At 45.7% G+C, this 16,497-nt stretch overlaps 1 protein-coding gene across 5 annotated transcripts in view; it reads left to right on the forward strand.

The window, feature by feature from the left end:
- LOC147458565 (nucleoporin (DUF3414)) overlaps positions 1–16,497 on the forward strand; it is a 251,773-nt gene that overhangs the window by 160,731 nt on the left and 74,545 nt on the right. For all 5 annotated transcript variants that reach the window (XM_086513222.1, XM_086513223.1, XM_086513224.1 and 2 more), the window contains 2 exons: positions 13,544–13,651; positions 13,764–13,871. In XM_086513222.1, coding sequence (XP_086369348.1) covers positions 13,544–13,651; positions 13,764–13,871 — 216 coding nt within the window. The remainder of the gene's footprint in view (positions 1–13,543; positions 13,652–13,763; positions 13,872–16,497) is intronic.

Raw genomic sequence — 16,497 nt, forward strand, 5'->3', positions numbered from 1 at the left:
CAGAGGTGCAGAGTTGGGAGCAGGCTGTGTCTCTGGTTATTGGCAGTGGTAAATGCTTGGCGCCCCGCGGGGTAGACAGTCAGCCGTGAGCTTTTCCCAATCCAGGGGGCTGCGGACTGTTTGTTGGAAGGCTTAACTGGTTCAATTGGAGGACAGTGGGCGCAAGGCCCTACATCATATCCTTTTGTTATTGCTAATGTCCGTAGTGGTCTGAGGTTGTGTATTTACCCGCATCGGGTTGTGGGTGTTTGATTGCCGCCTGGCCTCTCAGCTGTGTGTTTAGTGTGGCCGTCTTGTGATGGAGGTCATGAGCGCAAACCCAACACTTCCCGAGAGCTCTAGCCCCCTTCCTTTTGAGTAGTTTGCATGCAATGGCATCACCAGCAATGAAGAAATCAACTTTTATGGCTACGAGCAAGAGGTTAGCAAACATGGAAAAGGAGATGAAGGCATACAAGACACAGATGGAAGAGTGGAAGATGGAGAAGGCGGTCTTTCTTCAGTGGAAAATCAGCGAGGCCGAGCTTCGAACTGTGGAGAAAATGGAGCATCGGGCCGAAATTGAAGACCTCAAGAATCAGATTTCAGCCCTCAAGAGAGACCTAGCCAAGGCAAGTGCCAATGGTGGACTAGAAGAGGGAGAAATCCAACCCTCAGTGATAGAAGAACTTAAGGTAATCAAAGAGCAAATGCAAGCCATTAAGGAAGAGGAGAAACAACAGGAAGCAAAAACGTCTTCATGGACAGATATGACTACCAAAACCCATAAGAAAGTGGAGGAAGCGGAGAAGTGGATTTCGGTCGCAAAGAAGGGCAAAGGCAAGAAGGTATCAATCCCCACTCCCACCATCATCAACATGACACTTGAGGAGGAACAACGAAGACGTATGAGGGCCTTGCATTTGACGGTTACTAGCCACAATAATCGGGACAAAATTGATGAGGAAGTACAGGAGCTCATGGTATCATTGGGGATGCAAAAAGCGATACACACAAGAGCATGGAGAGTTGGTAAGAAAAGTGGAGGCATAGGGGAAACATCGAGAGGAAGAGCTCTCATAGTGCGCTTCCCCTCTATTGAGGAGAAGGACTTTTTGAGAAGGAGGCCCACTCTCAAAAAGATTGGTATCTTCCTTGGTGACGATCTCACCCTCACAGCTTGCCCACATGCACGAAGTCATGCCAGAGATTAGGGCCGCAAGAGAAAAGGGGAAGACAACTTTTTACGGAGAAGGAAGAGTGGTCATTATGGAGAGACGCCCTACATGACGGTGCGAGACCTATGGGACCACACTCAGGATGGCGGTTTGGAACTGTAATGGTTCGTATAGACTTGATGTGGGGGCCTTTGAGGACAGCTTTAGAGACAGAGACATTGTTTTCTACTCAGAGACTCATCAAGCTCTAGGACAGTTGATGCCGCATATATCAGGATACAGATGGGAGATAGCTTGCGGGACATGCACCAGATCTGAGCATGGGACTAGAGGATCAAGAGGTGTAGCAGTTCTTTTAAGAGAGGAGCTCTAGCCACTACTGCACATAGTTCGGAGAGATGATCAGGCCAGATACATGTGGGTGAGGCCGAGGGCAGAGACTGGACGTTTCTTGTACATCGCCATATGCTATTTTCCTTCCAGCACTACACTATATGCTTCAACCAGAGGACACTCTCCTTACTCTATACTCGATGATGATATTTGGGAGTTCTCTAGGGATGGAGACATCATACTGTTGGGCGATTTCAATGCCCGTACAGGCAGTTCACATACGGTTTTCTATGACACCTCAGAGGAGATGCTCAAAGAGCTAGAGCCAGAGAAGAGGGGCTTGAGAGATGCTCACACGACAGAGAGCATACAAAGTATGGGTGATACCTCAAGGAGATGACGATTACTCACAGTTTAGCCATACTGAATGGCTTACCGACCTTCCCATCATCTATGGGTTCTACTTGTTTTCCACACAGACATGGGGCCAATGCTGTAGACTATGTTCTGACACATCCAAACTTTATCTCACATTCAAGATTTTACAGTGGGGCCCAGGCCTGTTGGGATAGCAGTAGATCATGCACTTTTGACATTATCAGTCTCCTTTGAGTACAATACATCTCAGGCCTCACGGGGTGGTTGACATCCACGCTATACTTTTACACCAGAGACTGACTGAGTCTATGTAGAGGAGATACATAGACTTTTATGCACATCAGAGCCAGTATACACAGTGGAGGAGATCACATCTATGCTGACAGTGACATTACATGGGGCAGCGACAGAGGCATACCCACACACTCAGCCTGGTCAGAGACGTTGTTCTGGGCACATGCCTCAGAATAGCTCGTATGATGAGGAGTGTCGACAAAGGAGAGCTTAGATTCAGCGGGAGCTTGCATTGGGAGTGATCACCTATAGACAGTCTCGTATTGCTACACGACGACTAGTACAACGGAAGAAGCGAGCTTTCTTGGTCCAGATGGAGCAGGATTTATATCAACTCTTCCTTAGTAGAGATTCAAGAGAGGCTTGGCGTCTATTCCATGAGCAGTCTCCCCCACCAGTGATTACTTCTCTAGAGATATGTGGGAGTATGCAGCATCATTATACACTGTACCTGAACAGCCACCACTACAAGATCCACCACAGCCATGTCCGGCTACGAGCACCTTCTTTACCACTGAGATGGTAAAGGAAGCCATTGACAGGATGAAGACCAGACGGGCACAGGATCATGAGGGTTTGGTGGCAGAGCACATTATACATGCTGGGGACTTGTTGGCAGAGATGCTTGCACGGTTGCTCAACCGTGTCATGTGCGAGGGCTTTCCTGAGTCTTGGAGATTGTCGATCAGGATAGGCTTCATGCTACTGCTATATTGTATCATGGTGACACTTATCCCCACTTTGTACCTTTATGGCATGATACCATTGCTTAGCCTACCAGCCACCCATAGGAGTCGGTAGCACTCCTATCGCAGTTTCTAGTTTATAGTTTTCTTTGTTTGTACCCAGACTTGGTACTAGACTCACCATTGTAATTAGTTTGGTCTCATAGGTCATTTTGGCCTTTTTAGACGTTAATATATCATTTCATTTCATTTCTCTCTCTCTCTCTCTCTCTCTCTCTCTCTCTCTCTCTCTCTCTCTCTCTCTCTTTGCTCGAGTTGCGCAGACACAGAGAGAACCTGATGAGAGGAGAGGCTAGCCAGTCTCAGAGACAGATCATAGACGTCTTTAGAGATGCCACTGGACACCCGGAGGAGTTACTACCACAACAGTGGTCGTCGCCTCACACTAGAGACACACTGATCAACCGAGCGACTGAGCTAGGGAGATCCAGACGCCCACGACTGCGGAGGACTACACAGCATCGACGAAGGCTGCATCAGAGGATTCGGATCACTTTGGCCCGACATGTACGACGCTCGATCAGACTACTGACCATGGAGGAGATTGATGAGATCCGCCAACGAACGATGCTGGATCTCTTGTGATCTAGCTATCCCAGCTAGCTGCTTAGTTCACACCTAGCAGTTTAGGATTCCATAGTATTTTACTTTGTCATTCTGTCACTTCATTTTTGTCATCTTGTTACTCTGACTTTGTATCAGATCCACCAGATTGTAACTTTCTGGTCTCATTGGTCACTTTGGCTTTTTGAAGACGTTAATATAACATTTCATTTCATTTTTCTCTCTCTCTCTCTCTCTCTCTCTCTCTCTCTCTCTCTCTCTCTCTCTCTCTCTCTCGCCAGATATGCTCGACACTAGAGTCTTCACGACAGCTGGCATTGCAAGGAGATAGATCATGCTGGTATGCAGAGATACGCACATCCTCACATCAGGTAGAGATTGAGACAGGCAGATTTAGAGGAGTACTCGCTGAGTCCAGGATTTGTGAGGTGTGCCAAATAGAGCCAGAGACAGAGCTACATTACATATGTCATTGCCCAATATACTACGAGATACGAGGCCGCTTTCATTGTCTATTCAGAGACGGGTTTGGGCCACTTTCTAGAGTCATGAGATACCGGGATCAAAGATTCCTCGGATTATACTTACTGGAGATTCGCAAACACAGAGAGGACTTCTTGAAGAGGGCACAATGAGAGAGATCCTGCGACAACGGAAATTACAGACTTCTTTCGGTCACTGACAGAGGAGTTCGAGCAGTCCTCCACAGGATAACAACACCAGAGGCACCAGAGGCATACTGCTTGATCGGGCGATAGTGTTGGGGCTGTCTCGTCACCCACGGATGAGAGGGCCCTCTCGATATCGACGCAGATTGCGACAGAGGATCCATACCATACTTGCGTGGCATAGGAGCCATCCCGGATACTAATGTATATGTATATGATGCCTCGAATGTCAGAAAGCTCCATTGTATCAGCTCACTTTTTGTATTCCCCTTGTATCAGCTTTCACCCCACCCCTACCCACTATTTTCTTTTCAGTTCTATGTACTTTTTGTACCCAGACATGGTATTAGTCAGATTCACCACATGTAACCTTTTGGTTTCATCGGTCATTTTGGCCTTTTGAAGACGTCAATATTACATTTCATTTCTTTTCATTTCATTTCTCTCCCTACCTCTCTCCCGTTGCCCTGCAATCCTCCCCCCCCCCCCCCCCCCCCTCGCGCTACCCCTACAGCCCCACACGCTCCCCCCGCCCCCTACAGACCTCCCCCCGACGCAGGTACAACAGGGAGTGCAAAATTTACATAAATTCGCAGGAAAAGAAATTTCACAGAAATTCGCAAAAATTTGCAGATTTCTCAAATTTTCAAATATTGCAGATTTTCAGCAATAGCAGAGAATAGCAGATTTTAGAAATAGTAGAAGTCAGAAAGTGCAGAATTTCAAAAAATTGCAGAACTAGTAGGAATTGAAAAAATTGAATAAAGCGGGGCTTGATTGTTATTTTCAAAAATTGCAGATATGTATGCCATGTATGCTTAATGTGGTAACATGTATGCATAATGTGGAAGCTCGGGTGCGTGTAGGTCTCCTTTGGCCGCAAAATTTTATCTCGTTTGTCAGCAACGACCAAACATGAAGAAGCAGAATGACAAGCCCGACCCCTTAGAAGATGCAGTGCAAAAGTGCAAAGAAGAAATGGTCGAGACTATTAACAAGATCAACCACCACCTATAAGGGACAATAAAACTGCTCGAAGGTCCCATTTTGGCCCAAGAAACCAACTTCATTAAAATGGGAGATCGTACGACGGCCCAAGACGAAGAGATTGCGTCCCTGAAGAAGGAGCTCGTTGAGGCACGATCACGAAATATGCTTGAAGAGGGAGAATTGCAACCCTCTGTAATAGAAGAACTTAACACAATCAAAGAGCAAGTGCGAGCCATCAAAGAGGGGGAAGAACAACATAAAGAAATGACGACCTCTTGGGTGGACGTTATCACAAAGATTAAACAGAAAGCAGATGAGGCTGAGAAATGGATTGAGGTTGCCAAGAAAGGGAAAAGTAAGGAAACAACATCCACACCTACTATTATCAACCTGACACTAAAGAGGAGCAAAGAAGACGTGTATGCTCTCTACATGTGAGAATTTGCAGCCTGAAAGACAAAGATAATGTAGACGAAGAGGTAAAAGAACTCATGGCTTTGATGGGAATTCATGAGCCGATGCACTCAAGAGCTTGGAGAGTGGGCAACAAGAAAAGTGGGAGCAAGGGGGTAACCTTGAAAGAAAGGGCACTTATTTTTCATTTTCCCTCCATGAAGGCGAAGGACTTTTTGAAGAAGAGACCAACTCTTAAGAAGACGGGCATCTTTCTTGGGTCGCCCATATAGAAGAGGTAATGCCAGAGATTAGAGCAGCAAGGGAAAAAGAGGGCGGGGCTCAGGAGAAGTAGCAGTGTTATTTAGGAGGAGTTGCAGCCATTGATACATATAGCTCGCAAGGATAAGCAAGCTAGGTGCATGTGGGTGAGACTGAGAGCAGAGACTGGCAGATATCTTTACATTGCTATTTGCTACTTTCCCCTAAGTACGTCAGTATATGCGTCATCACCTCTACAGAGACTTGGGGTAGGTACGCATCATCTTTGTACAAAGTTTCTAGACAGCCACCCTTTCTCGACCACCCCCATCCATGCCTACACACATGTGCTTTTTTCACTGCTGAGATGGTGAAGAAGGCCATTGACAGGATGATGACTGGGAGAGCATATGATCATGATGGCTGAGCATATCATGCATGCCAGAGATCTACTAGCAGAGCTTTTAGCAGTCATGTTTAACCGTGCCATATGTGAGGGTTTGCCTGATACTTAGAGTCTATGTACGATTGTACCTATCTTCAAATCAGGAGACTCGATGGAGCCTGGAAATTATCGCACTATCATGATTGGACACACATTGGCACGGTTGTACGCATCCATTCTTGATCAGCAGTTGAGTAGATGGGCAAAGAGAGGGAGCACGTGCAGCTGGGCAGGCAGGGTTCAAGAGAGTTTTTTCTACTCTTGACCATATGTTGACGCTCAAGGCCATCATCGAGGAGGGCAAGATCCCGAGGGAGACCGATCTATTGTAGCTTTCTGGACTTCCGCAAAGCATTTGACACAGTACCGAGAGCTAGATTGATGCGACGATTACACGAGATGGGAGTACCCACAGAGTTCATTTGGGGGATCATAGCATTGTATAGATCAGTAGTAGGGCATGTACGCACCTCAGAGGGTCTATCTACACCGTTTCACTCCACTATTGGGGTGAGGCAGGGCTGCCCGCTCTCCCCTACTCTATTTGGTATGTATGTGGATGAGGTTTCTGACTACATTGAGAGAGATGGGGACAGAGGTGCAGCGTTGGCAGGGACATGGATTCCGCTATTGCTATATGATGATGATATTGTGTTGATCTCCGACTCTCCGGAGGGGATGCAACGTCACTTGGATGCTTTGCATAGGTTTGCCCATGAAAGTGGTTTGTCTGTCAACCTTTGTAAAACCAAGGTCATGGTATTTAATACCACCCCACAATGGATGAGGAGGTCAGCGCCCGCATTCACTTACGACCAGGAGACCGTGGAGTATACAGATGCTTACACCTACCTTGGAGTGGTTTTTAGTGGACTAGTATTTTCATCGAGGAGAGCAGCAGGGACTAGATTGACTAGAGCCTAGTCGGCATTGGGAAGATTGGAGGGGATGTGTTCACAGGTTCAGTTTCAGGAGCCTCGGACGAAGCTCTGGCTCTATGACACTCTGGTGGCTTTTGCGCTGCTCTTAAGGAGTTGAGATCTGGGGGCCTTCATTGGATCATCACGGGAGGACAGGCCGCACTATTGGATCGGGGGACATGGAGAAGCCTCTGGTCTCTATGATCTCGCGGCTCATTAGAGCTAAGGCTTCAGTACCATGTGCTATTGTCCGAGCAGAGCTAGCTGCCCTCCCACTAGTGCTTGAGGCGCTCACCAGATCTGTCTCATTCATACACCGCATGTGGGAACTTCCCAGAGAGAGATACGCCCGCCTTGCACTTGAGTCCTCTCGACAGTTAGCCATGCAGGGAGGTACAGCATGTTGGTATGGGGAGATGACATCATGGTTCCAGGCTTATGGGTTTAGTATGGACATATTGTCCCCCTTCCAGTACTCACTGGATGCACCCTCCCTGAATCTTACACAGTCCGAGATCACGAGGCTCATCCGCCAGGACCTGAGTCAGCTAGATACAGCCAGCACAGGAGCTGGGCACGAAGATGGCTTTCTACAGAGAGCATCTTCTCCTGTTTACGGCAGACGGTTTTGTGGCGAGGCCCAGATACATGGACACCGACTTGTCTCATGGGATACGATGTGCTATTCACATCTTCACACCAACTGTAGATCGAGACTGGGAGACACAGGCTCACAGCGAAGTAGTAGCAGAGGCCAGGACATCCCCCCTGTGTTACATGGAGCGTGAGACAGAGTTACACTACACATGCCACTTCCCCGTCTACTACGAGAGACGAGGCCGCTTCCACTGCTTGTTCAGAGAGGGCTTTGGACCACTCTCCAAAGTCATGAGGTGCGAGGACCAGAGATGCGTGGGTTTGTTTCTGCTCTAGCTGCAGAGACACAGAGAGAGCGTGATCAGAGGAGAGGCCAGCCAGTCTCAGAGACACATGACAGACTTCTTTAGAGCACACACTGGACAGCCGGAGGAGCTACTAGATCTTGTCGCCTCACACCAGAGGCACATTGATCGACCGAGCGACTGAGTTGGGGAGATCCAGACGCCCACGACTACGGAGGGCTGCACAACATCGACGGAGGCTATATCAGAGGATTCGGATCACTTTGGCCCGACATGCACTACGCCCGGTCAGACTGCTGACCATGGAGGAGATTGATGAGATCCGCCAGCGACCAATGCTAGATCTCTTGTGACTTATGGTTTAGTTATCACATCTAGCTGCTTAGTTCACACCTACCAGCTTAGGATTTCATGGTATTTATATTTTATCATTTTGTCATTTTATTTTGTTAGTCTAACTTTGTATCAGATCCACCACATGCAACACTCTAGTCTCATAGGTCATTTTTGCCTCTTGAAGACATTAATATTACATTTCATTTCAGTTCTCTCTCTCTCTCTCTCTCTCTCTCTCTCTCTCTCTCTCATTTCTATGTCTTGGGCTATATCTACTTGAGTTACAGATATATAGAGACACTTTACTAGGGATAGCTAGAGAGAGATAGTCCCAGAGACAGAATACAGATTTCTTTTCATTAGATATGGGACAGCCAGAGGAGCAGCCATCTTTGCCGAGCTCGGCCCACACTCATTCGACCACTACCGACAGTCTCATCGACGGAGAACTGGAGCTAGGGAGATCCAGAAGGCCAGGATTGAGGAGAGGGGCTAGACAACATCGACGAAGACTACATCAAAGGATTCGGGCCATATCGTCTCGACATCCAGAGTGCAAATGAGGATGGATTCTAGTTGTTGTAGTATTTTTGTTCTAGTTCTTTTGTACCCAGACATGGTATCATATTCATTAGTTTGTAACAGATTGGTCTCATAGGTCATTTTGGCCTTTTGAAGACACTACTACAGATTATTAGGAAAGATGAACAAGCAAGGTATACGTGGGTGAGAATGAGAGCCGAGATAGGTAGATCTCTATATATCGCTATATGCTACTTCTCTCCAAGTACATGAGTCTACTCCTCACCTAAAGGACAGTCCCCTTTCTCCATATTGAATAATGACATATGGGAGTTCTCTAGAGATGGAGATATCGTTCTCTTAGGAGACTTTAATGCCAGAACGGCTAACTCTCAAGCAGTATTCTATGATACTTCTGAGGAAATGCTCAGAGAAGTGGATTTATCACAGGAGGGGCTTACTAGAAACTCACAGGATAAAGAACACACTGAATATGGGAGACATCTCATGGAAATGGCAACTACACATGGTTTGGCCATACTTAATGGTCTAGAGAATTTCCCTTTATCTGGGGGATTCACATGCTTCCCGCACAGGCATGGGGCCAGTACAGTGGATTATGTCATGACTTCACCAAGCTTTATTTCTAGTATCAAGGACTTTAAGGTGGGACCCAGACCGGTTGGGATTGCAGTGGATCATGCTCTCTTGACCTTATCAATTTCCTTCCAATACAATGCCTCTCAAGTACAAAGGAAGAAGACACACACAAGATATACTTTCACGCCATCGACTGATTCAGTCTATGTGGAAAAGATCTATAATAGGATGTGGGCAGCCGAGCCAGTATAGGAGATTACTTCTCAGCTAACAAAGATACTACATGGAGCAACACAAGAGGCATACCCACATACTCAGCCTGATCAGAAGAGAGGATCTGGGAACATGCCTCAAAACAGCTGGTACGACGAGGAATGCAGAGAGACGAGAACCCAGGTCCAGAAAGAGGTCCAGAAAGAGCTTACACTTGGGATCATCACATATAAGCAGTCTCGGATTGCTCTGCGGCGTATAGTACGTTGCAAGAAAAGAGCATTTTTAGCCAAACTGGAGAAGGATTTATATCAGCTCTTCTTGAGTCAGGACTCACATGAGGCCTGGCGTTTATTTCACGAGCACTCATCGCCTTCGACAATTACCTCTCCTGAGATTTGGGGTCAATATGTAACATCATTATACACAGTATCTGGACAACCTCCATTACCAGATCCGCTAGAGCCATGCCCTGCTACTAGTACTTTCTTTACTACGGAAATGGTGGAAAAAGGCATTGATAAGATGAAGACAAGAAGAGCATATGATCATGAGGGTTTAGTAGCAGAACATCTGATCCATGCAAGGGATCTACTTTCAGAAGTCCTTGCTCGTGTGTTTAATCGAATCATGTGTGAAGGATTACCTGAATCTTGGAAATTATCTACTATCGTACCTATTTTCAAGTCAGGGGAGCCTATGATACCCGGGAACTACCGTACCATTATGGTGGGTCACACATTGACTCGACTGTACGCATACATTCCGGAACAAAAATTGAGTAGTTGGGCAGAGAATGAGGGCATAAGGGCAACAGGACAAGCTGGATTCAGGAGGTGTCATTCCACTTTAGATCATATTCTTACGCTCAGAGCCATTATTGAGGAAGAAAGAGCAAGCGGGAGAAGGATGTATTGTTGCTTTGTGGATTTTCGGAAATCTTTTGATACAATACCAAGGGCCAGATTGATGCGCAGAATGCAAGAGTTAGGGGTCCCCAAAGAGATTATCTGGGGGATCATGGCCTTATACGGGGCAGTAACTGGTTATGTACATACTCCAGAAGGGGATTCCGACATTGTTCATTCCACCGTTGGAGTAAAGCAGGGATGCCCATTGTCCCCTACTTTATTTGATATGTATATAGATGAGGTATCAGATTACATTGATAGAGAGGGTGACAGAGGTGCTCAACTTGCAGGGTCATGGATCCCTTTGTTGTTATATGCACATGATATTGTATTGATAGTAGAATCACCAGATGGAATGCAGAGGCAGTTAGATGCATTACATAAATTCTCGGAGGACAGCGGACTATCGGTAAATTTGGGTAAAACCGAAGTTATGGTGTTTAACACCACACCGCAGTGGGTTAGGAGATCGGCACCTACATTTGCATATGGCCAGGATACAATAGAGTACACAGATGCATACACATACCTTGGTGTGGTATTTACAGGACCGAAGTTTACTCTTAAGAAAGCAGCGGATGCTAGATTGTCCAGAGCCTCTGCGGCCTTGGGAGGGTTGGAGAGGATGTGTTCACAAGTGCAGTTTCAGGAACCACGAACAAAACTTTGGCTCTTTGATACTGTGGTGGCTTCGGCTATGCTTTATGGGGTCCAGATTTGGGGACCATCTGTGGATCAGGATAATTGGAAGTCAATGGAGAGACCTTTGGTATCTATGATTTCCCGAATGATTAGAGCCAAGGCCTCCGTACCACACGCGATTACCCGAGCGGAACTAGCTGCCCCTCCGATAGAAATTGAAGCTCTTACCAGATCAGTGTCCTTCATACATGGTTTATGGGATACAAATAATTGCTGATATACTAGATTGGCCCTCGAATCCTCTCGACAATTAGCAATGAAAGGAGATACATCATGCTAGTATGCACAACTGTCCTCGTGGATTCAGAGACACGTGTTCAGTATGGAAAGATTACCCCCCTTCCAATACTCTCTTGAGGCTCCATCACTGGCAATCACACGAACGGAGATTAATAAAATCATCCGCCAGGATCTTATACAGCTAGACACTAAGAGGACATGGGTAGACCCTACACAAGAATTGGGCACGAAGATGGCCAACTACAAAGAAAACTTCCTACAGCTATCTGAAGATGGTTTTGTGATTCGCCCGAGCTACATGGATACCCACCTGTCTCATGGTTTGAGATGTGCTATTGGTCAGATTCGTACATCCTTACACCAACTGGAAATTGAATTTGGCAGATTTAGGGGAATCCCACTTGAGAGCAGAATTTGAAAGTTATGCGGAATGGAGCCGGAGACAGAATTACACTACATATGCCATTGCACCGTATACTACGAGATACGTGGGCGTTTCCATTGCCTATTCAAAGAAGGCTTTGGACCTCTAGATAGAGTGATGCAATACCAAGATCAAAGGTGCTTAGGCCTGTACCTACTCGAACTACATCGGCACAGGGATAATCTAATGAGAAGACAAAGAGCACTACGGCCTCAGAGGCATATCACAGATTTCTTCGGATCGAGAGAAGCAGGAATGGAAGGAGAAGCAAGAGGCCAGCAGCGAGCACAAAGGAGTACCCACATTCATACCAAAGGCACCCTCATTGACAGGGCGATTGAGCTTAGGAAATCGAGACGACCACGATCGAGATGCAAAAGCACACTTCACCGGAGGAGACTACAACAAAGGATTAGAAGCATTTTAGCCAGACACCCAGAATGCTCACAAGAAGTCTATCTAATACTTTGTATTTAGTTTTTCGCATTTATTTTCACATTTTCACACTTTTCAGACATTGTAACAGATTCACCACTTTTGTATCAGTTTGGTCTCATAGGTCACTCTGGCCTTTTTGAAGACGTTAATATAACATTTCATTTCATTTCTCTCTCTCTCTCTCTCTCTCTCTCTCTCATCTGCTGTTGGCAAGGATGTTAAGGATTGTTATTTAGGTAACCAGAGCACAAGTTGGGGATATGACGAAGGTTGCCTCCGTACATATGTACGGATTCTATACGTACCGTACAGCCGTACTGTATGATTCAGTACATACGGATAGGTTTTGTACCCTTTTTTTTTTTTGGTGGTGGTGGTTTGGGTGGTTGGTTGCTCTATTTCATCCAATTAGGCTTCTCTTTTTGAAAAACGCCCTAATGCAGCTGAGAGCGACTGGTTTTAGCAGAGATACAGGTACAGTGCAGTGTGTGCTCCTCTCTTGCACGTGCTAGCTTTGAGTGCAGTGTGCGGTTTGTAGTAGTTACTACTTATTAGAGTCAGGAGTTCAGACTTCAGTCTTGGATTAGCATGATTCATTATGTATTTATTTGATGCTCTTAGTTTTATGTGACTATGACAGCAGACATCTGACACTTTTTGGTTAGCTAAGCTCAGCTTTGTGTTTTCATTGTTCGGTTAGAGTCGTGGACCTAGTTTTTGGCATTTGCAATGGTCTATTGTTGATTTGCTAGTCTTTATTAGAAGTTTTGGTGAATGCATATATAAATGTATGAAGTACTAACAGTTTTAGGCTTTGTGAAAAAAAGTACGAATTTTTACGTACCTAAAAACTCAATTTATTCTGTACTATGTACCTTATGAACCGAATTTGTACCAAACACTACGTACTTAACTATCTTGGATATGGCGTATGCACATAGATAGGCACACGCACACGCACGCGCGCGCGCGCACACACACACTTGTACATGCTGGAGGCAACAGAGTTCACAAAAATGCCTCTTCTTGTCATTTCTTCTTGATGAAAAATGCTGGTTTCTGTAGTCAAATTCAATCTAGTTTGTCATTGTAGCTCTTTCTTACAGGAATCTAGAAGTAGCACTCCACTTGAACATGTATTGTTACATCATACTGCTGGGACAATGCCATTCGTAGGCTGTGTTGCATCCCTCATTGGCTATTTTCAAAATCAGGTTATTTCCACCATATAATAATGCTCGTGATATTCAATTTGCAATATAATGGCTCATGATAGAATGTCTGATTCTCTTGTGTATGTGATCTTTGCAAACACATTACTGTTAGGCTATGCAACTTGCAAGCTTGAAGATGCTAATGACGTTGTGCGTTGTTGCTGGAAAGGCTTTGCCACATGCCGTAATCATCTCAAGCTATATTCAAGGAGTTGAGCAGGTAAGTTCAATGGTTTCGAGAATTCACCCGAGATTGTAAAATATGAAAACCTATATTATTGCCATTACAATCTTTTTCAAACTAAAGAAAGTAATTTCCTTGTTTCACCGATTTCTTCTTAAGAACCTTCTACTAGGAGGGAGGGAGAAAAAATCTGCAGAGAAACACATTTAAGTTGGTGATTCGGTTTTTGTTAAAGTTTATCCATCTCAAGTGAATGGCCCAATGTGAGCCCATTGGTTATTTTGTGTTTAGGTTTTTATTTTACTTATTTACATGATTCTAGGCAAGGCAATTCCTATTGGGTCCTATGTCGTGCTAGTATGGTAAACCAACCAACCACGACAATGAATTGATGATTATACAATGGGGGCTTGGGTGCACTTATATACTAGTCGTGCTACTGATGTATATGTATACGATGCTTCCATTGCCAGAGTGCCACCCCCCCCCCCCGACCGCCTCCTATTGTCCTTTATTCTAGTTAGATGTTTAGTTGTTTTTTCAGTTTTCAGTTTTCACAGACATTGTACCAGATTCACCAAACGTTGTAAACTTTTGGTCTATAGGTCATTTTGGTCTTTTGAAGATGTAAAAATATCATTTCATTTCATTTCATCTCTCTCTCTCGGAGACTACAACAGAAGATTCGAGCCATACTCTCTCGACATCCAGAGTGCAGATGAGGATGGATCCTCACCATTTCTTCCATCTTTGTTTCACACACTGTTACATCCAGTTTACCGGGTACCTATTGTATCAGCTGCTACACCCACGTAGTTTTAGATTGTAGTAGTAGTAGTAGTATTTTGTTCCACTTCTAGTTCTTTTGTACCCAGACATGGTATTAGATTCACTATTTTGTAACTGATTGGTCTCATAGGTCATTTTGGCCTTTTGAAGACGTTAATATAACATTTCATTTCATTTCATTTCTCTCCCTCTCAGAGACATGTTAGGCCCTTGAGCAATCTATGCCTCACATTAATGGATATATAGATGGGAGATAGCCTGTAGACAGGAGACACGATCAGAGCACAGAGGGTGGGGCTCAGAAGGAGTGGCAGTGTTATTCAAGGAGAAGTTGCAGCTATTGATACATATGGCCCGTAGGGATGAGCAAGCTAGGTACATGTGGGTGAGATTGAGAGCAGAGACAGACAGATATCTTTACATTGCTATTTGCTACTTTCCCCCGAGTACGTCAGTTTATGCACCACCTAGGGGACAGTCCCCCTTGTCTATTTTGGATGATGACATATGGAAGTTCTCTAGAGATGGTGACATCATCATTCTATGGGATTTCAATGCTAGGATTGCCCATCATCAGAGAGTATTTTATGATACTTCACAGGAGATGCTGAGAGAGCTGGATGTTGTAGAGATAGGCCTATCCATACTATCACAGGATGGGGAACACTGAGTATGGATGACACTTGATAGACATGGGGATTGCACATTGATTGGCCATCTTGAATGGGCCTATCCATACTATCACAGGATGGGGAACAGACTGAGTATGGATGACACTTGATAGACATGGGGATTGCACATTGATTGGCCATCTTGAATGGCCTACAAAGATTTCCCGCTGCGGGGGGTTTTACGCGGGGGGTTTTACATGCTTTCCACGCAGACATGCAGCCAGCAGAGTATATTATGTCATGGCACAGCCGAGCCTCATCTCTAGTATCCAGGATCTCACGGTTGGACCGGGACTTGTTGGTGTGGCAGTGGATCATGCTCTTGTGTGGTTGACCATCTCTTTTCAGTTTAGTGTAGCCCACAGGCCATGGGCAGCAGCCCTTGCTCGCTACACCTTCACGCGGGAGACGGACTCTATATACATAGATGGGATCTACAGACCCCTTTGCACAGAGGAGCCAGGGCGACCTCTGGAGGAGCTTACTACTATACTGACACAAACACTACATGATGCAACAGTAGAGGCATATCCACATACCCAGCCTGAGAAGAGACGCCGTTCGGGGAGCATGCCCCAGAACAGTTGGAATGATGAGCAATGCCGAGACACTAGAGCTAGACTTCAGAGGGAGGTGCTTTTGGGGGCCATCACTCACAGACAGTCACAGATTGACTTCCGACGCCTAGTGCGGTGGAAGATAACGGCATTTTTGGCTCGCCTAGAGCAAGATTTATACCAGCTATTCTCGAGTCAAGACTCACGTGAGGCATCCCCCCCCCCCCATAGAGGCATCACTTCTATAGAGGCGTGGGGCTAGTACGCATCATCTCTGTATACAGTTCTTGAGCAGCCTCCCCTTCCTGACCCCCTCGATCCATGGCCACGCACATGTGCTTTTTTCACCGTTGAGATGGTGAGGAAGGCCATTGACAAGATGAGGAATGGGAGAGCATATGATCATGATGGCTTAGTGGCTGAGCATTTCACGCATGCCAGAGATCTAGTAGCAGAGCTTCTAGCAGTTATGTTCAACGGTGCCATGTGTGAGGGCTTGCCTGATACTTGGAGCCTTTGTACCTTTCTTCAAGTCAGGAGACCCTATGGAGCTTGGGAATTATCGCACTATCATGATTGGACACACATTGACACTGTTGTACGCATCTATTCTTGAGCAGAAGTTGAGTAGATGGGCAGAGAGGG

Source organism: Adiantum capillus-veneris, chromosome 5 (assembly GCF_014529385.1).
Source record: "Adiantum capillus-veneris isolate H3 chromosome 5, ASM1452938v2, whole genome shotgun sequence".
NCBI lineage: Eukaryota > Viridiplantae > Streptophyta > Polypodiopsida > Polypodiales > Pteridaceae > Adiantum > Adiantum capillus-veneris.